The sequence below is a fragment of the Phyllobates terribilis genome, unplaced genomic scaffold, assembly GCF_046119375.1.
Source record: "Phyllobates terribilis strain yellow unplaced genomic scaffold, ASM4611937v1 Scaffold_4__5_contigs__length_816908805, whole genome shotgun sequence".
In the NCBI taxonomy this organism is placed as follows: domain Eukaryota; kingdom Metazoa; phylum Chordata; class Amphibia; order Anura; family Dendrobatidae; genus Phyllobates; species Phyllobates terribilis.
This window is the reverse complement of record NW_027362764.1, coordinates 147,231,174-147,254,000: the sequence shown is the minus strand read 5'-3', so window position 1 is coordinate 147,254,000 and position 22,827 is coordinate 147,231,174. Positions and strand designations below refer to the sequence as shown.

The 22,827-nt window shown below is 47.7% G+C and overlaps 1 protein-coding gene across 3 annotated transcripts in view; it reads left to right on the top strand.

Annotated features, from left to right (window-relative positions):
• The window catches only part of LOC141265130 (ATP-dependent translocase ABCB1-like), a 1,603,396-nt gene extending 1,581,785 nt beyond the window's left edge, over nucleotides 1-21,611 (top strand). For all 3 annotated transcript variants that reach the window (XM_073677832.1, XM_073677833.1, XM_073677831.1), the window contains 2 exons: nucleotides 11,086-11,286; nucleotides 21,490-21,611. In XM_073677832.1, coding sequence (XP_073533933.1) covers nucleotides 11,086-11,280 — 195 coding nt within the window. In that variant the 3' untranslated portion in view covers nucleotides 11,281-11,286; nucleotides 21,490-21,611. The remainder of the gene's footprint in view (nucleotides 1-11,085; nucleotides 11,287-21,489) is intronic.
• Nucleotides 21,612-22,827: the final 1,216 nt, after the last annotated feature.

Genomic DNA, 22,827 nt, shown 5'->3' with positions numbered 1-22,827 from the left:
CCCATAGATTTACATTGGGCTCGTTTCTCGGGTCGAATACCCGAGTATTCCAATTTGCTCGACCCGAGCAACGAGTACCTGAGCATTTTAGTGCTCACTCATCACTAGTAACCAGTTAACCCTGAAGAGGTATCACCACACCCCGAGTCAGACTGGTTTCCCTTCTGTGTTCTTGTGAGGGATGAGGAGGTAGTATCCCCTGAAACTGACATTCCTGAGTTAGGGGTGACCAGTGAAAATTTTGGGACCACCCAACATAGGGACCTAACTCTGAGGATAGCTTTTAACAGTGTCCCTGTCATAAATGGTATTGCACAAGAGTAGGGCGCTGACACAAGGTTTCCCTATTTTATTTTGAGTGGGGAGGTGTTGTACCGGGTTACGAAAGTGAGGGAGGAGCTTGTGGAACAGTTGTTGGTCATGACCCATTCACATGTCTTGGGTGGCCATCTGGGAGTGGAAAAACGCAGGAACGGATTGTGCAGAGGTTCTATTGGCCCGAATGTCACCGGGAAATATTAAAGTATTGCAGGTCCTGTCCTACGTGCAAATTAACCGCCCCCACCTCTCACTTTCAAAGTCCCCTTGTACCATTGCCCATCATTGAAGTGCCGTTTGAGAGTATTGCAATGAAGTTGGTCGGTTCCCTGGTTAAATCTGCTTGGGGGCATCATTATATATTGGTCATCTTGGACTATGCCACCCGTTATCCTAAAGCGATCCCCCCGAGAATCTCCTCCGCAAAGAGTATAGCTCGTGAGTTGGTCTACGTTTTTTCCCGGACAGGGTTACCAAAGGAGATCCTAACTGACCAGGGAACACCCTTTATGAGTAAGGTGATGAGGCAATTGTGTAAGGCCCTGCAAATCTCCCAATGGAGAACATCACTATACCATCCTCAGACAGATGGCCTCTTGGAAAGGTTCAACAAAAACTCTGAAGAGTATGCTGAAGAAGGCCATAGGAAAGGACAGCAGAGACTGGGACTGTCTCCTGCTATATCTGCTGTTCTCTATCAGAGAGGTTCCACAGGTCTCTACTGGGTTCTCACCATTTGAACTCCTGTATGGCCGACATCTGCGGGGTCTCCTAAATATAGCAAAGGAAACCGCCTCCAAGCACAAGAAGCTCAGGGTCTACAACCAGTCAGCCAGAGTAAGGCAGTTCAATCCGGGAGACCGAGTCCTCGTGCTGATTTCCACTATGGAAAGTAAACTCTTGGCCAAGTGGCTGTATGAGGTGGTGGAAAAGATTGTTGAAGTGAATTAGAAGATTCATCAACCTGGAAGACGTAAACCATACCAGATATACCACGTTAATCTCATTAAGTCGTGGTAAGATAGAGAGCCTGTTGAAGCTCTGTGCTTGCTGGTCCAACCAGAAGGTAAGGTTGGAGGAGTCACACAAGTGGAAACACTGACGAAGGTCCAAAAACAGCAGTGTCGGGAATTGCTGAAGAAGAACAGGGATCTGTTCTTGGAATTGCCAGGGTGCACAAACGTCATAGAACATGAGGTTCTGATGGAGCCACATGTATGGTTGAACTTGAAGCCCTATCGAATTCCTGAGGCCCGATGAGAGTTTATCTCTAAAGAAGTGAGTCAAATGTTGAAACTCGGGGTCATTGAGGAATGCAAGAGCGGTTGGTCGAGCCTGACTGTTCTGTTCCCAAAACTCGATGGCGAATGGAGATTCTGCAATGACTATCGGAAGTTGAATGTGGTCTCCAAATTCGAAACATATCCAATGCCACTTGTCGATGAGCTGATCGAGAGACTTGGACCAGCAAGGTACATAACCACCTTGGATTTAACGGAGGGATATTGGCAGATGCCCATGTCACAGGGAGCTAAGAGAAACTGCGTTTTCTATGCAGGACAGATGCTTGCAATATGTCTGGATGCCGTTTGGACTGCAGGGGGCCCTGGCCACCTATCAGAGGGCAATGGACAAAATCCTTGCACCCCATAAGAAATATGCCGTGGCATATCTGGACGATATTGCAATCTACAGTCCAGACTGGGGAAGTCATCTAGAAAAGGTCCAGGTGGAGTTTTATGCTCTAAGGAAGGCACCCCGCCTTCAATAAATCCCAAAAAATGGGGAAAGAAGAAGCCAAATACCTGGGATATGTAGTGGATACAGGCGAGATCAAAACCCAAATAAGTAAAGTGGATGCCATCCAAACCTGGCCGAGACTGCTGTTGAAGATGCAAGTTAGAGCCTTTCTGGGAATCGTGGGATACTACAGGAGGTTCATTCCAAACTTCGCCATTATGGCCGCACCCCTGACTAACCTCCTTTAGGGGACGAAATCAGTAATGGCCAAATGGACTGAAGAGGCAGAGATGGCCTTTCAAGAAATGAAAGGGGCTGTGTGTAAGCAACCAGTTCTGGTTGCTCCCGACTTCAAGAAAAAATGTATACTCCAAACAGACACCTCAGATGTCGGTTTAGGAGCAGTCCCTTCCCAGGAGATACACGAGGAGGAGCACCCTGTACTCCCGAGTAGGAAGCTATACTCATCTGAGAATAATTATGCTGTCATAGAAAAGGAATGCTTGGCCATAAAGTGGGCAGAGGACACGATACTGTACTATCTGTTAGGATGAAAGTTTAGATTGGTATTATTGATGAGCGAGCACTAAAATGCTCGGGTACTCGTTGCTCGGGTCAAGCAAATTGGAATACTCTAGTGCTCGACCCGAGCAACGAGCCCAATGTAAGTCTATGGGAAACCCAAGCATTTTTCAGGCGGCTCCCCCCGGCGGTCTGCAGAGGACCTAAAAATTGCCAAAATCGTTGGGAACAGTGCTCAAATGACATGGGAACAGCATGGGGAAGACCCCTGAAAGCATTTCTGACTCCCAGGTCACTGCTGTTAACAACGTTGTCAGAGTATTACGCTACTTTTACGGATTCACAATAAAACATACAAAAGCAAAAACAAAATGGATTTTCCTGGGAAATATATTAAGGAACATCCTTTGCAGGGTAATAACTTGTATATAAGGCAAAATAAATAACCAAAACCAAAAATACTCCTCCACACCTTGGACTATGTTCACACGTAGCGTTTTTGATGTGTTTTTACGCCTTTGCATTGCTTTCAACAAAGACAAATGCATTCACTGGGAATTGTCATTTTAACATTTTACAACCTTATCTAGCCATGTTGTGTGTGACACATCATCAGACACATGCATTCAGTGCTCAAAAGGCATGGGAACAGCATGGGGAAGAGCTCTGGAAGCATTTCTGACTCCCAGGTTACTGCCTAAAAGTGTGCCCATCTCAATTGATCCTTGGCGCATGCGAAGATGCCTCCCGCCATGCACCTCTCATTTCAAACTTGCAACAATCACCGTCTATGTCCTTGTCACAGTGCAGCATTTAGTTGTCCCTACCCCATTCCTTGGAATGCAAGCGCAAGTATGAAGCCAGCCACCCACCCACCCACAGGCTGCAATACTATACTGTCAAATCTTTGACAGCTGCTTGCACTTGAAATGTTGCCTTTTAGGCTTGTGGAGGCGGAAGCTTTTCATAACCTCATGCCGGCAGGGGCCGGGTGTCCATACTCGGTCCCCAGCCGCCACTGTTTCTCCCGGTGTCGTCTCCGCCTTCCACAATCACGGGTCCCACAATATTACCCGTGCCCTCCCCAGTGCACTTACTGGGAAGGACCGCCTAACCACATACAGGTGGACAGGTGAATGTGGCCAGGGACGGTATGGAGCCAGTCCACAGCTTTTTTTCGCTGAGAGTTGTATTTAGCTGGGTGAAAGGACTGGTATAGAGGAAAACCGTATCTACCCTTGGTGTCATTTCTCACAGGAAGTCCTCTAATGCAGCTTGTTGCAGAAGCAATGGCAGCCCGTCCAACATCAACTGGCACTTGGTGGTGCTTTGACAAACAAACATCTTTCTTTATGCATTTAATTTCATGAATACAGAGTTGGACAATGGCCTGATCTGCAATGCGGTTTAAAAAAAAACATGTATAACCATGTCCGATCCACATTAAAAAAGCAGCCATAGAGTGTCCGGGAACCTTCCCTTACACTTTTCTTAGCCAGGGCTGCTTATCGGCAGGGTTGGACGGGCCCACCAGAGAACCGGAGACTCCTCTGGTGGGCCCTGACTTCTCCTTCAGGAGAGTTTATAGTGCTGAGGTGAGGCCATGATGATGATAGAGGCCACCATCTGCTTAGTTTTCTTTTACTTGGAATGCCGCAACACTAAACTGCCAGATTTCTGGGCAGCTACTTGCACTTGAAATGTGGCCTTTTAGGCTCGAGGAGGTGAAAGCTGTCCACAGTCTTATGGCGGCGGTGACCGGGTGTCCATACTCGGTCTCCAGCCGCCACTATTTTTCCCGATATCGTCTCCGCCTTCCACAAGCATGGATCCCACAACATTATCCATGTCCTCCACAGTGCACTTACTGGGAAGGACAGCCTATCCACAAACACGTGAACAGGTGAATGTGGCCAGGGACAGTATGGAGCCAGTCCACAGCTTATTTTGCTGAGAGTTGTATTTAGCTTGGTGAAAGGACTGGCATAGAGGGAAACTGTATCTACTCTGGCTGTCATTTCTCCGTCACCAGGTTCTGCCCATTGTCACACACGACCATGCCTGGCTGTATGTTCAGCGGTGAGAGCCACAGATCAGGCTGCTGTTTTACAGCTTTCAACATCTCTGCAGCACTGGGCGGTTAGTCAATTAAGCATTCAGCACATCCTGTTGCTGCTTGGTCAAGGCAGTGCTGCAGTGCTGTCAGCTTGTGACTGATGTGGTCATTTCGGAGATGGAGGAGGAGGTGCAGGAGCTGAACAATGTGATTACATGGAGGTTAAATTGGTGACGCTGTTTTTTATACTAAAGAAAGATCCTATTGTTTTGGTTTTTTCACGTTATTTTTTAAGACAAATGCATTCACAGGGAAATGTAATTTTAACATTTTGCAACCTTATCTGGCAATGTGGTGTGTGACACATCATCAGACACATCCTGTTTTATTTATTATGGAGGTACTCTGAAAGTCATAAAGCCTTTTTTTTTAGGGCCATCAGATGGCCCCTACTATTCTTAAAAGGCCAGCAGTCGGCCCTCGTTATTGTTAGAGAGCCATCAGCCGGCTATGCTTTGTTGTTCCCATTATTAACAAGTGGGTCTCCTATACTGTTATTGCGTATCCAGTGACTGCAAGGGCTGCCAAAAATTTTGACGCAACCCAATACACCTTTGAAGAGACATAGAGGAGAGTCTCAGTAAAAAAAAATGTTCCCATTATAAAGGAGCGGGTCTCCTATAGTGGTAATGCCCATGCTGTGACTGCAAGGGCTGCCAAAATTTGGGAAAACACCCACTAATAATTTAATGACACATAGACCAGGGCCACAGTAACAAGGTACGACATGTTCCCATTAGAAAGGAGAGGGTCTGTTATACAGTTAAAAGGTATGCAGTGAGTCCAATGGCTGACCAATTTTAGAAAAACCCCACTAAGAATTTAAAGACACACAGAGCAGGGCCACAGTAACTAGTACGACATGTTCCCATTAGAATGAGAGGGTCTGCTTCACAGTTATAGGGTATGCAGTGAGTCCAACAGCTGACCAATTTTAGGAAAAGCCCCACTAAGAAATTAAAGACACTTAGAGCGGGGCCACAGTAACGACAAATTCCCATTAGGAAGGAGAGAGTCTCCCATAGTATTGGCCTATGCAGTGAATGCAAGGGCTTCCAAAAATTTGGAGGCACTTCAATGCCCCTTGGAAGAGACATGGAGGAGGGCCTCTAAAAAAAATGTTCCCATTAGAAAGGAGCGGGCCTCCTATACTTGTAATACCCATGCGCTAAGTGTATGGGCTGACAAACATTTACCCCTGGGGGGTATACATGAACATACTGTATAATTTTTTTTTTTTACAGTCATCATCAACACCCTTTAAAAAAATTATGTGGGTGTTGCATCACGGACCACGGTCACCCTGGTGATATGGTGGTGGAGGATGAGGAGAAGGAGGAGGACAAGAGCAAATAGCCAAAATCAGGAAGCGTATACCAATGTGTTGGTGTGAAAAGGTGCATGGGAATACACCTCCCAAGAAAAGACACTGGATTTGAGTTTATGTTACGCTGCTATCATTCCGTGGTGTTGAGAAGTCTGGCCTAATCCAACCCTTGTTCATTTTTATAAGAATCAGCCTGTCAGCATTTTCAGTTGACAGGCGGATGCACTTATCAGTTATAATTCTACCAGCGGCACTAAAAATCCGCTCTGATAAACCGCTGGTGGCAGGGTAGGCCAGGACCTCCAAGGCATAGAGAGCCAGTTCATTCCACATATCGAGCTTGGATACCCAATAATTTTAAGGCACAGTGGAATCACGGAGGACGTTGGTACGGTCGGCAAGGTACTCCCTCAGCATCTTCCCAAACTTTGCACTCCTTGTGAGAGTACCCCGCGCCTCAGGGCCTGTGCGATGGGAGGGTCCGAGAAAACTCTCCCAGAACTTTGACAGTGTTCCCCTGCCTGTGCTGGATTGAAGTTGTGTCTCTCTCGCCTGTACTCCTTGGTTGTCCAACGAAGTGTGCCCTCTGCCACCAGCGTTTTCAGATGGGAATTTTTTTAATAGTTCTGCAACAAGGGCCTTCTGGTACAGCCCCATTTTTGTAGACCTGTCCGCCTCAGGAATAAGAGCTAAAGCTTTCCTTGTAGCGTAGGTCTATAAGTGTCACCAACCAGTAATGACTGTCACTCAAAATTTTGAGAACGCGAGGGTAATGGGAAAGGCAGCATAAACATAAACTCGGCCATGCGTGCCAGACTACTAACAGACAAGACTTCCGTGTCCTCACCAAGAGGATAACTGACCATGCTCTCCTCCTCCTTCTCTCTGTCCTTCGGCCATCCACGCTGAACAGATTGTATGACAGCTGTGCAGGTAGTACCGTCTATAGTGCATGAAACTAGCTCTTGTTCCTCCTCCTCCTCCTCCTCTTCCTCATTGTCACCCAATCCACGTTGGGATGAGATGACGCTTGGCTCCACCTGCAATGCATCCTCTTTGATTGTGAGCAGAGAGCATTTCAGAAGACAGAGAAGCGGGATGGTGATGCTAATTATGGCGTTATTGACGCTCACCATCTTGGTGGAGTCCTCAAAGTTTTGGAGGATGGTACATATGTCTGACATTCATGTCCACTCCAGTGGTCTTATGTGTGGAGTCTGAGCTGAATACCGATGGCCTTGTTGATGCTGGTACTCAACAACTGCCGTCTTCTGCTCACAAATCCTTCCAAACATCTGCAGTGTAGAGTTCCAACGTGTGGGGACATCACACACTATTCTGTGAGCCGGAAGCTGCAAACGCTGCTGAAACATGGCAAGGGCGGCGGAAGCTGTAACTGACTTTCTAAAATGGGAACACAGGCGGCGTACTTTAACAAGCAGATCCGGCAGCTCCGGGTAGGATTTGAGAAACCGCTCAACCACGAGGTTAAGCTCATGGGTCAGGCATGGTACGTGTGTGAGCTCGCCTCAGAGCCGCCACCAGGTTCCGGCCATTGTCACACATGACTATGCCTGGCTGTAGATTTAGCGGTGTAAGCAACAGATCTGCTTGCTCTTTCAGGGCTGTCCACAACTCTTCAGCATTGTGCTGTTTGTCACCTAAGCATATTAGCTTCAGCACAGCCTATTGCCGCTTGGACGAGGCAGTGTTGCTGAGCTTCTAGCTTGTGACTGATGTGGTCATTTCAGAGATGGAGGCTGAAGAGGAGGAGGAGGCTAAGGAGGATGAGATGCAGGAGCTGACTGCGGGGGCAACCCTGATTGACCTAGGGCCCGCAATCCTTGGCATTGGGAGGACGTGTTCTGTCCCAAGGTCCGACTGGGTCCCAGCTTCCACTATGTTAACCCAGTGTGCCGTCAGTGAGATGTACCGTCCCTGCCCACAAACACATGTCCACCTGTCCGTGGTTGTGTGTACTTTCCTGGTAACTGTGTTGTTGAGAGCAAGGCTAATGTTTTGGGACACTTGCTTGTGTAATGCGGGGATGGCACAGCGGGAGAAATAGTGGCGGCTGGGGACTGAGTACCAAGGGACGGCCGCCACCATCAGGTTGCGAAATGCTTCCGTCTCCACGAGCCTAAAAGGCAACATTTCGAGCGCAAGCAGTCGTGAAATGTGAGAATTTAGAAGTGTGGCCTGTGGGGCGTTGGCTGCATATTTGCGCTTGCGTTCCAAGGACTGGGGTATGGACAACTGAACGCTGCGCTTGGACAAGGATATGGACGTGCTTCCTGATGCTGCTACTTGAGAGTGCACAACAACAGGTTCAGGACAGGAGGCATCTTCGATTGCACCATGGACAGGGGATTGGCTTGCATGCACAACAGCGGAAGAAGCAATGGTGCCACCTGCAGACACTGCTCCTGGACCCTGGGGTTCGGCCCACAAAGTCGGGTGCTTTGCTGCCATGTGCCTGATCATGCTGGTGGTGGTCAGGCTGGTCGTTTTGCCATCCCTGTTGATGCTGGCCTGGCAGGTGGTGCAAATGGCTTTTTTCGGGTTATCGGCAGAGTCATTAAAAAACAACCAGACTCGGGAAGACCTAGCAGTTGTACTAGCAACTTCCTTCGTGTTGGTGTTATGGGGAACGGTTGCCTGCCTTCTGTCTGCGACCACCACACTGCTTCCTCCTGCCTGTTGGGGTGCTCTCCCTCCTTCCCCCTGTGTGCTGCTGTCCTCGCTCTGCATGTCCTCCTGCCAGGTTGGGTCAGTTACTATATTATCCACCACCTCGTCTTCCACTTCCACACCCTGGTCCTCCTCCTGACTTTCTGGCAATTGTGTCTCATCATTGTCCACCTCTTGTGACACTTTCCCACCGTCGCCTTCATGTGAGCGTGGCTGCTCAAATATTTGGCCATCGCTACACGCGATCTCCTCTTGCCCTGCTTCAAGTGGACCGGGCGAGAGGCCAGAATCTATAAATGGAAAAGTGAACAGCTCTTCGGAGTGTCCAAGTGTGGGATCAGTTGTCTCTGGGCACTCGGCATGGTGGGAAGAAGGAGGATCAGGGTGAGGAATATGCAGTCCAGACTCACGGCTACTGAGACTTGACCGTGTTTAAGATAGGGTGGTGGTGGTGGCTAAGTGACTGGAAGCATTATCCGCTATCCAACCAACAACCTTTTGCTCTGGGTTCAATAGTGGTGTGCTGCGGTCCCCTAAGAATTGGGACAGGAAGTTCAGGCGAGAAGATGTGGGTGTTTGTTGTGGCACAATTTCAGCTTGCCCACAGCCTAATCCTCGGCCTCAGCATGCACCATCACCATCAAGTTCAGTTCCTTGTCCCTTGCCACGCGCCTTGCCCATTTTAAATGAAGGACAGTATCTTCCATGCTCACTACAAATGACTGAGTTTTTAATGGAGGCCAGAAATGGCAGTATTTTCTGACAATATATATGTGATCCGTTTGACGGAGAAAACACAGTTTTAAATAGCTGGATTTCTAGTGCTGTAATATGGAAAGGACCTGGTTGTATGGTTGTATTCTGCAGTGCCAACAAGCAAATGGTGCAGAAAAACGGTGTTCTCTGGATTGCTTTCTAAGCAAATAATGAGGATTAAGATCCAAAAAAAAAGTATTCCTGGCCCCTGAGACCTGGGCCTTTGTATAGAAATGTCTATCAACAGCAGAAGGCAGAATTGGAATGGAGCCTCTTGTGCTATATGCACTGCAGTCTGCTATATACCCTGCCTGCTTGCCTATATACACTGCCTGCCTGATATATCTGCTGATGGATTAGTTAGTCCTCAAAAGGACTGTTTGTTGAGATGGATATGTGTAATGTATGGTTTTTCTCCCTACACTACCTAATACACAAGCAAATTTCTACCTGACGCAGCAGCACCTCTCCCTACACTGTCTGATTCTGGAGTGACTGTAACGAGCATGGAGGCACCATGTCTTATATAGACCTGAGGACGCTGTGCGGCCAGCCAATCACTGTAATGCCACAACCATTGACTACGGCATTACAGTGAGTGGGAGGCAATCCCTGCATATTGATTGGCCCTGTAAAAATAGGCTTTGTGACTTTCAAAGTCCCTCTTTCATAAATAAACAGGATGTGTCTGATCATGTCTTTCACACCACATGGACAGATAAGGTAGTAAAATGTTAAAATTACAGTTACTGGTAAATGTATTTTTTACCCTTGAAAGCAATGCAAAAGTGCAAAGACGTATCAAAAAAGCTATGTGTGAACATAGCCCAAGGTGTGGAGGATCATTTTTTATTTTGGTTATTTATTTTGCCTAATATACAAGTCATTACCCTGGAAAGAATGTTCCTTAACACTTTTTCCAGCAAAATCCATTTTGGCTTCGTTCTTGTATGTTTTATTGTGAGTCTGTGAAAGTGGCGTAATACGCTGACAACATTGTTCATAGCAGTGACCTGGGAGTCAGAGATGCTTCCAGGGGTCTTCCCCATACTGTTCCCATATCATTTTAGCGCTATTCCTATCAATTTGGCCAAGTTTTAGGCCCCCTCCAGACCTCCAGGGGGAGACCACCAAAAAAATGTTTGAGTTTCCCATTGACTTACATTGGGCTCATTGCTTGGGTCGCGCACGAGCATTACGATTTGCTCGACCCAAGCAACGAGCACCCGAGCATTTTAGTGCTCGCTCATCACTACTCATATCACATACACACAAAGTTATTATTGCCTATCCCACCTTTCATATACCCTTATTTATGTTGGATAAAACTTATAAGTCAATTATTGGGTCCGTGGTATAAATGGATGTAGTGGGAATGGGTGATGTGATAAGACAGTTTATGGTTGGAATACCTTCCGCCTCCGTGTGCTGTTTGTTTCAAACATGGTGGAAATTCTGCCTAATAGTTAAACATTTGAATATATGCATCTTGACAGTTTTGCATACCCTCTGCTCATGTTCATCCTAGAATCAATTCTTTATGAATCACATCATACTTTTTTATTACAATTGTAAACCAATGACTCAGCACATAATTTCTTTTTATGTTTTACAGATTGTGCAGAAAGCTCTGGATAATGCCAGGCATGGAAGAACATGTATAATGATTTCTCACCAGTTAAGCACGATCGAAAATGCTGACATTATCGCAGTGATAAAGAATGGAAGAGTGGTGGAATATGGCACCCATAGAGAGCTTTTGGCCAAACAGTCCGAATACTATGCTTTTGTAAACTCCCAAGTCATATAAGTCTAGGTAGGGTCAAATACTGTATGATCTGGTAAAATCTGTTAATAAAACTAAAGCTGGAATATTCATCATAGTCTGATGCTAGAGGGAGTAGTGAAGTGGACGATGGACCGGTGTAGGAAAAATCTTTTTGCTCATCTCTCCTGGGTAGCATTGGAAATGCCACTTTCAGCTATAGGCTCATTCTCAGGTTCTAATGGCATTGCTGTTTTGCACCCAACTGTGTCACTGTGACGCCTCCTCTCTCACTAGCCCACCCTGAGAGATGGTGGTACTCGGAACCGGGTCGGATGTTTGGGGTTGCAGTCGTGGCCTAGGCCCGGCCCGTGCCCAGGGTCGTCACATCAAAAATAAGGGCTAGGACGGACGGTGGTAATCGAGTGAATTCAATGACTACGCCACCTGTGGTGCCTGGTGATTCGCCACCAGCGCTGCGGCAGTCCTCTGAGGTGGGATGTCGTGGCAGCAGAAGATGGTACTACTCCCCACAGGTGGAGCAGGTCCTCAGGGCAGAGAAGAGGGATCAGGGGAGAAGTAGTGGGTGGTGTGGTGAGGTGTGGTGCTGCAATGGATGCAGTCTTCCAAACTTTACTCACGTTGTTAGGTGTCAGCTGCATAGCTTCTCCTTGTACCTCACGGCGTGCTGCAGCCACCAGGAAGGGGTTCAACACACTCTGGGTAGTTCGGGTGCAAGAATCAGGACCCCCGCACCAGAGTGTTCCAAGACTTTCCCACTAGGTCCTCTCCTGTCCGTATGTAGTGCGTGTGATAGGCTGGGTCTCCCTCTGGCTATACACAGAACTAGGGTACGGGTGGCATATGCGGCTCAGTCCGTTACCCGGTGGGATCCACTAAGCCTCCGGAGCTTCTCCGACTAAGACGTGAAGTAGCAAAGTCAGATATGGGGGGCCGGTCCCCTCTTGCAGCGGGAGTCCCTCTGGCTTGGCCAGAATGAAGAGTACAGGTGGCGTATGCCGCTCCATCTGTATCCCCCTGGGATCCTTTTGCCTGTGGAGCTTGTCTCCTCTACTCCCCTCAAGGCCTTCTTAGGTAGGGACCTTGACCGGGTAGAGGCAGTAGTTAACTTTGACCCACTCCTCGCCTCAAGGCCAGAGAACGAGGACCGTGTATATTCAATAGGCTGCAGGTTCTATCAGAAAGCCACATTCAGCAATGAAGATCACAATCAAAGACCTTGAACCTAAGATGGCCGTTAGTTAAATATGAATTAGTAACCGTAACCTAAAGGTGCGTCCTCCACCCTCACCCACTACATGGTTCCCCCTATCTTTGGTTCCCCCCATCTCCTATATCCCGGCTGGGGCAGCACCCTGGTGCATATAGGCCCCCCTGCAGGACAGGAGTGCTGTAGTGTTGAGTGGTAAAATGGGGTCCTGAGAAGTGCTCCATCCTTACCTCGGAGAGGAGATACCACACCTCAATCTGAGGTGCAGTACCCCTGTGGCGACTGAAACCTCAGGGTCGCCAAATTCCCCCCTGGTGAAACACAGCACGTCCGCGGGCTGCAATAGGGTAAAAAGTGGTACAGACGTTTCAAATTTTTGTATAACAGTAACAATAAAACGATCTTCCCTTTATGGGAGGCTCAAATTCTTGAACGTTGCATAATATCTATAATATAAATATAGAAAAACATTAAAGTGACATTATGCATGTATAGAAGACATTATGCATATATGAAAGACATTCAAGAGACATTATGCAAGTAGACAGTTCTATATAAATTACGGCAGAAAGTCTCAGTTCAGCAGCATGAGGGACCTGTCCCATACCCTCAACGTGGGCCCAGGGGTGGCTGCAGGGCATGGAGATCCTGAGTTGGACCTCCAAGAGAGCCACTCCAGACAGGTTTTGCTTCTGAGGTCTGAGGTAGAAGTAGGAGCGGTTTTGCATAAAACCAATAGGGAGCACCTAAAGAGATGCAAAACTATATACAAACGGAGTCTGTCTACTGCTAAAGTCCGCAGGGACAAATGTCTCTTTAAACCAGGAGGAAAAACAACATAATAACATACAACAGTTAACTAGTCAACAGGGAGGTGCAACCTCCGGGGCTGCTCAGAAACGGTATCCCCACTTGGGAAAAGGCTCATTCTTGCCAACTGAACCTGACCGGTCCTCTGTGGGCAGGTGAGTGGGGGCATCCACTTTGAACACCCTGTGGATGTCCAGGGCGTACCACCCACGCTCCCCCGTGGTAGCGGGTGTAGGACACCAAGTCACCCGGGTAGAGGTTTTGGTCAGGGTGGCCTTGCTCCAGTTGCGGCTCGATGTCCCGCCGACTCACAAAGATGTCTCAGTGGAACTGGGGGCTGCGAAAGAAGCCCCATCCGGCCTCCTGGTGGAATCGGACTATCAGGCCTTCCTCCCTGGGGCTTGGACGGGCGGCCTCTGCCTGGCGGGCCCGCGACTTTGCAGCCTTGGTTCGCACCTCCAGGCGCTCTCAGCGGACCTCCTTCTGGCGTCGCTCCTTATCGAATTGGAGGAGCTGCTCACGGCACGTCTCCTCCCTCCTCCGCGCTTCAGCCTTGGTCTCCTGGGGGATGCCCATCAGGTCCCCCCCATGGTTGTCCCAGGCCATCTCTTCTGCTGCCGGGCAGGCGACCGGGTGCGCGGTTAGACGCGTCAGCAGGGGTTGCTGCTGGTCCTCGACCAGTACGGACCAGTCCGAGTTGGGGCTGGTGGTCTCCCCAGTAAGGGCAGAATACTGCTGACCGGTAGTAGGGAGGCACAGCAGGCCTCCTGCAGTGACGGTCACTTGGGCCTCGAGCTCCAGAGATGAGAGCTGCTGCCAGACAACGGCGCCCGGGTACAGGGGTGCCGGCATCAGATCCAGGAGGGCCTCTGTGCGTCAAGCGTCTGGGACGGGGATTTCTTTCTTACCCGCTCCTTGGCTGCACGAGGCATCCGGGGTTTCCTCCTCCTGGGCTGCTGCTCCAATACTTTGGCTTCCAGAACCTTGGCGGCGGGACCGGATCTTTTGCAACAGCTCCTCTCGCCATGCTGCGGACACCTATTGCTGGGCCTCTTCAACCCTCCAGGTCAGGTCCTGTGTCTCTCCAGGGAGGAACTCTGCCTCCTCTGGGGTTAGGTAAATTCCTCCCAAGCCATGGAAGGTAGCAGCTCGTGGGCCAGCGTTGGAGGGCTTGGAACGACTCTCCTCGGCGGCGTCCATCACTGCTGCAGGGTGCAGTGAGTCTCAGATTGTTGCGGCCACACCTCGTTGTTGCTCTCGTCTCCTCCTCTTTTCAGGGCGGCTCCAGGGCAGCTGGCTGACGGGCACTCCCAGGGACGTCCCTTCCATTTTGACGGACATCACAGTCTCTGCTGGAGGGGGCGGTCTGCTCTTTTGGCACCATTGGGGAGCCGGGCCCACGATGGGAGGACTTTGGTAATTGTCGTTTTTGCACATAATGGCGTCCGTTCTTCTTGGGCAGGCGCCACATGGAATGTGAAACGACAGTCTTTTGGTAAAGGCACACAGTACCCGGTAGCAATGGGAATAACTTCTCCCGTTGCTGCGGGCACGCAATCCTGCCGACTATGCCAAGTTTGTGATGCCTCCTCGCTCGCTAGCCCACCCTGAGAGATGGGGGTACTCGGAACCGGGTTGGATGTTGGGGTTTGCAGTCGTGGCCTAGGCCCGGCCCGTGCCCAGGGTCGTCTCATCAAAAATAAGGGCTAGGACGCACCGTGGTAATCGAGTGGATTCAATGACTACGCCACCTGTGGTGCCTGGTGATTAGCCACCAGCGCTGCGGCAGTCCTCTGAGGCGGGATGTCATGGCAGCAGAAGATGGTACTACTCCCCACAGGCGGAGCAGGTCCTCAGAGCAGAGAAGAGGGATCAGGGGAGTAGTAGCGGGTGGTGTGGTGAGGGTGTGGTGCCGCGCTGAAATAAGGACCCGGAGGCAATGGATGCAGTCTTCCAAACTTTACTCACGTTGTTAGGTGTCAGCTGCAAGGCTTCTCCTTGTTCCTCACGGCGCGATGCAGCCACCAGGAAGGGGTTCAGAACACTCTGGGTAGTTCGGGTGCAAGAAACAGGACCCCCACACCAGAGTGTTCCTAGACTTTTCCACTAGGTCCTCTCCTGTCCGAATGTAGTGCGTGTGATAGGCTGGGTCTCCCTCTTGCTATACACAGAATAAGGGTACGGGTGGCATATGCCGCTCAATCCGTTACCCCGTGGGATCCACTAAGCCTCCGGAGCTTCTCCGACTAAGACGTGAAGTAGCAAAGTCAGATATCGGGGGCCGGTCCCCTCTTGCAGCGGGAGTCTCTCTGGCTTGGCCAGAATGAAGAGTACAGGTGGCGTATGCCGCTCCATCTGTATCCCCCTGGGATCCTTTTGCCTGTGGAGCTTGTCTCCTCTACTCCCCTCCAGGTCTTCTTAGGTAGGGACCTTGACCGGGTAGAGTCAGTACTTAACTATGACCCGCTCCTCGCCTCAAGGCCAGAGAACGAGGACCGTGTATCTTCAATAGGCTGCAGGTTCTATCAGAAAGCCACATTCAGCGATGAAGATCACAATCAAAGACCTTGAACCTAAGATGGCCGTTAGTTAAATATGAATTAGTAAGTGTAACCTAAAGGTGCGTCCTCCACCCTCACCCACTACATGGTTCCCCCTATCTTTGGTTCCCCCCATCTCCTATATCCCGGCTGGGGCAGCACCCTGGTGCATATAGGCCCCCCTGCAGGACAGGAGTGGTGTAGTGTTGAGTGGTAAAAAGGGGTCCTGAGAAGTGCTCCATCCTTACCTCGGAGAGGAGATTCCACAAGTCAATCTGAGGTGCAGTACCCCTGTGGTAAATGAACCCTTAGGGGCGCCACATCACCATTACTGTAGAGGGCAGTATTTTGTGGAGGCAATTTTAATTTGAGTCAGTACACTATCACTGTAGGGCCAATAAGTGAGCACTGTTGCTATGTGGGGGTAGTAAAGTAGGATTATTGTTGTATCTGAAGGTGGGGGCACTATTACTATGAAGTCACTGTTTTTGTATGGGACTATAATTTTCTGTTTAGCATTTTTTGGGGGGTGTCTTGTTTTTGTGGCACTATAAATGCAGAAAGACAGTGCGATAGAGGGCTGTAGAATGGGAAATTCATGTAGAGAATGAAAAGAGAATGATGCCTGGACAGTAAACTGTCCAGGGACTAGTTGTGTTTGGGAGAAATCATCATGGAGGTCGGAACCAGATAGAGAAGGAAGGAGGAGATAAATGGAAAAAAAAATCACTTGTGTGTCACTTGATTTAAATTTTCTCTGCACACCTATAATCAGGATTAAATCTGTCCTGAGGCAAGATGCTCATCTCAGATGGTAGTTTGAGGTGCTTGACAGGAGGCGGCAAAATGCTTACTTTCCTTTCTCACTCAGATGCTGCACGCTGGCAGCGAGCTGGACGAGCTCAGATTCTTTCAAGCAGGGCTGGAGATACAGCAATTCTCTCCACCCAGTTGGCTGGCTCTGATGGGTCCTTGCTTGCGGGACCTCCTGGCACCCACCTTATACTTTTATTTCTAAATCGAGGCAACCCCCTGAGATTTTTTAATCAACTTGTGAATTAACTTAGTTTCACTAAAAGGGCTAGCCTGTTTTAGTCGTGTAGAAGGTTAGTACACCATATAATCCATTTGTATATACTGTACATACAGATCATAAGTGATAAATTAAATATATTGTATAGGCACTGGTCTATTTTAAAAAATGGTTGTCCTGGAGCGTTCAGTATTTACACAGATATTAGACTGGCCACAGTCAGTAGACTTCTTATGAAAGAATAGTGATTCATTCGTGCACCCTTATACAGGTGATAGGCTTAGGTTAGTGACGCGCCCCCCCGGGCCGTGGGGTACTCGGTAGCCGGGCCGGTCGTTGCTAGGGGAGATGTCACAGTGGCGGTTACCCGGTCCGTGACCCAGGGCGGTCAATAAAATGGGAATTTGGGAAAGAGGATTATAGTTTTTATATAAAGTTCGTGACTAGTGTTGAGCGAGCACTAAAATGCTCGGGTGCTCGAAGCTCGGGCCGAGCTCGCCGTGATACTCGGGTGCTCGACCCGAGCAACGATCCCAATGTTAGTCTATGGGAGACTCGAGCATTTTTGCGGCGGCTCCCCCGGCAGTCTTTTAGAAGCCTAACAAGTGCCCAAAACGATAGTGACAGTGCTCAAATGACATGGGGACAGCATGGGGATCGCCCCAGGAAGCATTTCTGACCCCCAGGTCACTGCTGTCAACAACGTGGTCAGAGGTATTAAGCCACTTTTACAGGCTCACAATAAAACGTTCAAAAACGAAAGTGAAAGTGCTTTCCTGTGAAATATGTTAAGGATAGTGTTGAGTGATACCTTCCGATATCAGGAAATATCGTATCGGATTGGATCGGACCGATACCCAAAAAGTATCGTATATCGCCGATTCCGATACCGGAAACCAATGCAAGTCAATGGGACACAAATATCGGAATGAAAATAAACCCTTTCTTTCCTTGTAGGTTAATTCTACATGAAGTAAAACAACTAAGAATAATGTAGAATGTATTACGCGAAAAGCCGGCAATTCATGAGCGGCATACACCGGTACCCGACAATTTACAACAGAAAGAATAGAGCTTCACACATAGATTAGATAGATAGAAACATGTCAGTCACATATATATGAAGTACAGTGACAGTGTTGCTTACTGTACTTTGTCATTTAGTGTAAAGGATTTATTTAAAAAAAATAATTGTGTTTTCATGCACTGTCTCTTTAAAAAAGCCGGCCGGCAATTCAGCTGCGGTACCTGACAATTTATAACAGACAGAATAGAGCTTCACACATAGATTAGATAGATAGAAACATGTCAGTCACATATATATGAAGTACAGTGACAGTGTTGCTTACTGTACTTGTCATTTAGTGTAAAGGATTTATTTAAAAATATAATAGTGTTTTCATGCACCGCCTCTTTAAAAAAGCCGGCCGGCAATTCAGCATCTGTACCCGACAATTTAGAATAGAAGGAATAGAGAATCATACATAGATTAGATAGATAGAAACATGTCAGTCACATATATATGAAGTACAGCGACAGTGTTGATTACTGTACTTGTCATTTAGTGTTAAAATAAAGGATTTATTTAAAAAAAAATTGGCGTGGGGTTCCCCTTAATTTTAGTCTCTAGCGGAGGTTAAGCAGACGGCTGGGGCAGATGTTTGAAGCCTGGGAAGTGGGTAATACCCACGGAGCTTCCCAGACTACTAATATCAGCCCCCAGCTGAATACCTAACCTTTACTAGCTATTAAAATGGGGGACCCCCTCAAAAAAATGACGTGGGGTCCCCCCTAATTTAATAGCTAGCAAAGGCTAGGCCGACAGCTAGGGGCTGATATTAATAGCCCAGGAAGGGTGCCATGAATATTGGCCCCCTCCCAGGCTAGAAACACCAGCCGTCAGCCGCCCCAGAAATGGCGCATCCATAGGATGCGCCAATTCTGGCACTTAGCCTCGCTCTTCCCACTGCCCTGTAGCGGTGGCAGTGGGGTAATAGGGCTGGGGTTGATGTCAGCTTATAATGCCAGCTGACATCAAGCCCAGGTTAGTAATGGAGAGGCGTCTATAAGACACCCCCATTACTAACCCCATAGTCAAAGTTAAAAAAAAAAACACAAACACCCAGAATAAAGTCCTTTAATTGAAATAAACACACAATTCTTTCTTGTTCTAAATTAAACTCTACTTACCATCACGCCCATTCCAGCTGAAGCCAACGATCTCCTGCAATAAAAGAAAAATAATAAAGCAACCTCATCCTTACCTTTCCATCGTTCCCAGGACAGCTTCAGCTCTGCTACATCGAGATGACAGGCTGGACCGCAGCAGAACGCTGCCATCCAGCCTGTCATCCCGCAGACACTGAGAAGCGCAGGCATGTTTGCGCTCCTCAGTGTCTCTCTGTGACGGCATGTCCAATGAACTCGGCTCACCTCATGCACGTCACTGACAGTGTGGGAAAATTCTCACGCTGAAGCGCTGAGTGCAGGAGAATTCTCCCACGCTGTCAGTGACGTGCATGAGGTGAGCCGAGTTCATTGGACATGACCTCGGTTCATCTTTATGCCGTCACAGAGAGACACTGAGGAGCGCAAGCAAGCCTGCACTTCTCAGTGTCTGCGGGATGACAGGCTGGATGGCATAAAAAAAATTGACGTGGGGCTTCGCACTATATTTGTGTCCAGCCAGGTACAGCAGGTAGGAACGGGCTGCGCCCAACCACCAGCTGCCTATTTGTACCTGGCCGGACAAAACAATATAGGGAAGCCCTTTTTTTCTTTATTATTTCATGAATTTCATGAAATAATTTTAAAAAAAAATACGTGGGGCTTCTCCCTATTTGTGTGTCCAGCCAGGTACAACTAGGCAGCTGGGGGATGGAATCTGCAGCGCAGGGAGGCCCAAGCTTTCTGCCCCCCCCCTCCCGGTGCAAATTGCAGTCCGCAGCCACCCCGGAAAATGGCGCGTTCATAGAAGCTGGATGCTGTACCTGGCTGGCATACAAAAATATGGCAAAGCCCATATTAATTGGGAAAAAATTAGATCATTTCATGCATGATAATGCCCCGTCTCATGCTGCACATAACACATCTGCATCTCTGGCTGCTATGGGCATAAAAGGGGACAAACTTATGGTGTGGCACCCATGCTCCCCTGACCTCAACCCCATTGAGAACCTCTGGAGCATCATCAAAAGGAGTGTCTATGATGGCGGGAGGCAGTTCACATCTAAGCAACAGCTCTGGGAGGGTATTCTGTCCTCATGCAAAACAATTAAAGCAGAAACCATCCAAAACCTGACAAATTCAATGGACGAGAGAGTTCAGAAGCTCCTTTCGAACAAGGGGTCCTATGTGCAAATGTAACATCAACTAGAATAAAGTTTTGAGTTGAAAACTGTTTGATTTAGGTTTGTAATAACCTGCTAATGCTTATAATTTCAAAAATGACCATTTTTTTGTTCTTTATTAAAATGAAAAGGTTGAAAACTCTGCTGTGCATAATAATTTGGAACATGCATTTTGAGTGCAGTTTGAGTTTTTTATTTTTTAAAAAATATACTGTTATCTTAGGCAGTTTTACAAAAACCTTTCAATTATACTCTAATAGTTATTTGACTGGAAAATTACAATTACTGCAATTCATATAGGTAATTTGGGAAAATCTGAGAAAATATTATTTGCATAATAATTTGGAACACAGTGTAGATGTTGCTGTGCAGTGTAGTGCAGGGAATGATGGTGCAGCAATAATTCGCAGAGACAGTGGGGTGCAGTCTTCAGGGTTTTACTCACGATTTTTAGACTCCAAGTTACCAGGGCCAGGATAACTTCCCACTTCGTCCTGTGCTTACTCAGGGAGGGGTTCAGCAAACCCGCAGGTACCTCCTTCTGTGTGTTCCTTCTGTCCATCTCCCTGCACCTCACACCTAGTGTCCCAATTCAGTGACCGCGGGCCTTGTCGGGCGACGTCTTCTCTGTCCCCTGGGTCCTCTATGGCCACCTTTTTGGTGAGTTAGATGTGGCTTTTGGCTGTAGCACCTGAAATGCTGCACCCTCCGGTTACCTAGTTGAGACTTGAAGAACTCTGCTAGTTTAGGGGCTGGTCCCCTTCTGCGGCTCAATCCCTCCACTGCCTGCAGTACTTCTGTGGCAACTGAACCCGCAGGGGCGCCACATTAGGATCACTAATTATTACATGTGTCTATCTGACTATGTGATCTATATGATCACTTGATCCTGTGGTCTCATCTATATAGGTAAGACCACTATAAAGGTTAAACTTAGGAGGAAGAATCACAAAAGTTCCACTACAGCTAAAAAAAAAAACGATTTACCAATAGCTGATGATTTTGCAAAGATGGGACATTCTGGAACATTCTATCAGTCAGATGAGATTTTGTGTTGGGGGATAGACAGCGACTTCTGAAATCACGCAAACTTAAATGGATTCAAAGTCTCGACACACTCCAACCACTGGGTCTGAATGTTGAATATGAAGTTCATACCTATACCTAATTGTTGTTATGTTAGTTGTCCTCTATAGCATTCCCCTCACGTGGTCTTTCTAAAGTTATTCTGTATAGGAATTTGCCATATTTTATGTGGCTTTAATGTTTTCTATTTTTCATTCTTTACAGATTTTCAATATTTTATGTCCACTAAGGGTGCATCGTGTGAACTATAAGGCCTCTACGCATGATTGACATAGCTGCTCAAGTTTTTTTTTTTATATTTGGGACCTTTTCTTTAAATTGTATTATTTACTAATTTGGGAATTGTTTCTATTGTTCTCTAAATAAATTGTCAATATGGTGCAGCATTATTTGTTGTTTTTTGTTGTGGCACAATGTACTTTACAGAAGGAGAAAGCAGGGTACAGTCTTTCTCACTTAAAGGCAAAGTAGTGGAGTTCACACTATAGGTTATACTGCATATTGTGCATATGAAAGGGAGGTGTCTTCTCCTTATGAAAGAAGCAAGCGTAGGGCCTCTCAGGATGGCTGGAGCACACTTCTTTCAATTGCTATTGATGAAAATATTGTGCACAGTCCTGGTAATGTTACACTGATGGAGGGACCTTCATGAGTTGGCTCCCCATGGCGACACACTAGTAATGTGAAACTACTCACGGTTTTGGCCATACTGTTCCCTATTGCAAGGGGTAGGTAAAGTTCATGGTGTTGGAGACACGTGGTACTGATTTCCAGCTGGAAGCTTATAGCAAAACCAGTAGACAGGAGAGCACTTGTTCAGCCTTATCTCTCCTGACTGTATGAGGCTTCACTCCTTTGTGAAGGTGACAATATGGAGAATGATGTCCCAGTGTAGATTCCTTGACTGGACTAATCTGGACTGAACTGAACTGGCCTGTATCAACTCACAGTAAGTGTATTATAACTAAGGCTGTTGTGAGATTAAACACCTAACTTTCAAACGCATACATTGACCAGTAGATGGCATCAAAATGTATAATTTACAATGCATATTTATGAATCCTTAGTATATGCACATCAATGTATTGCATCTCCTAACTCACAGTGCCATAAGTAGTTCTGGCACACTGGAACCAACCTACTGCCATACGACAACTGTTAGCACTAAAAGGCACATAACTTGGTAGTTACAGAATAACGGTAAGGGCACAGTCAGACGGCCGTATAACACGGATGACAATCGCATCACAATGCTCAGACTGGCCGGCAGCTCTCCTCACCCGAGCATGACAGCATGTATTTCTATGCAGCTGTCACACTCAGGTCAGGAGAGCCACCGGCCATTCCAAGCATTGCATTGCGATGGTTATCTGTGTTTTACGGCTGTCTGACTGCGCCCTAGCAATCACTTTTTGGGAAAACAGGCAATGCTCACCAGTAACAAGCTTAGCTCTGTGGTTTGGGGAAATAATCCTGGCACTCCTTGTACTGTCCCAGTGATGCAGAGCACAACTTGTTTCAGAAACATTTTGTTTTTAAGTA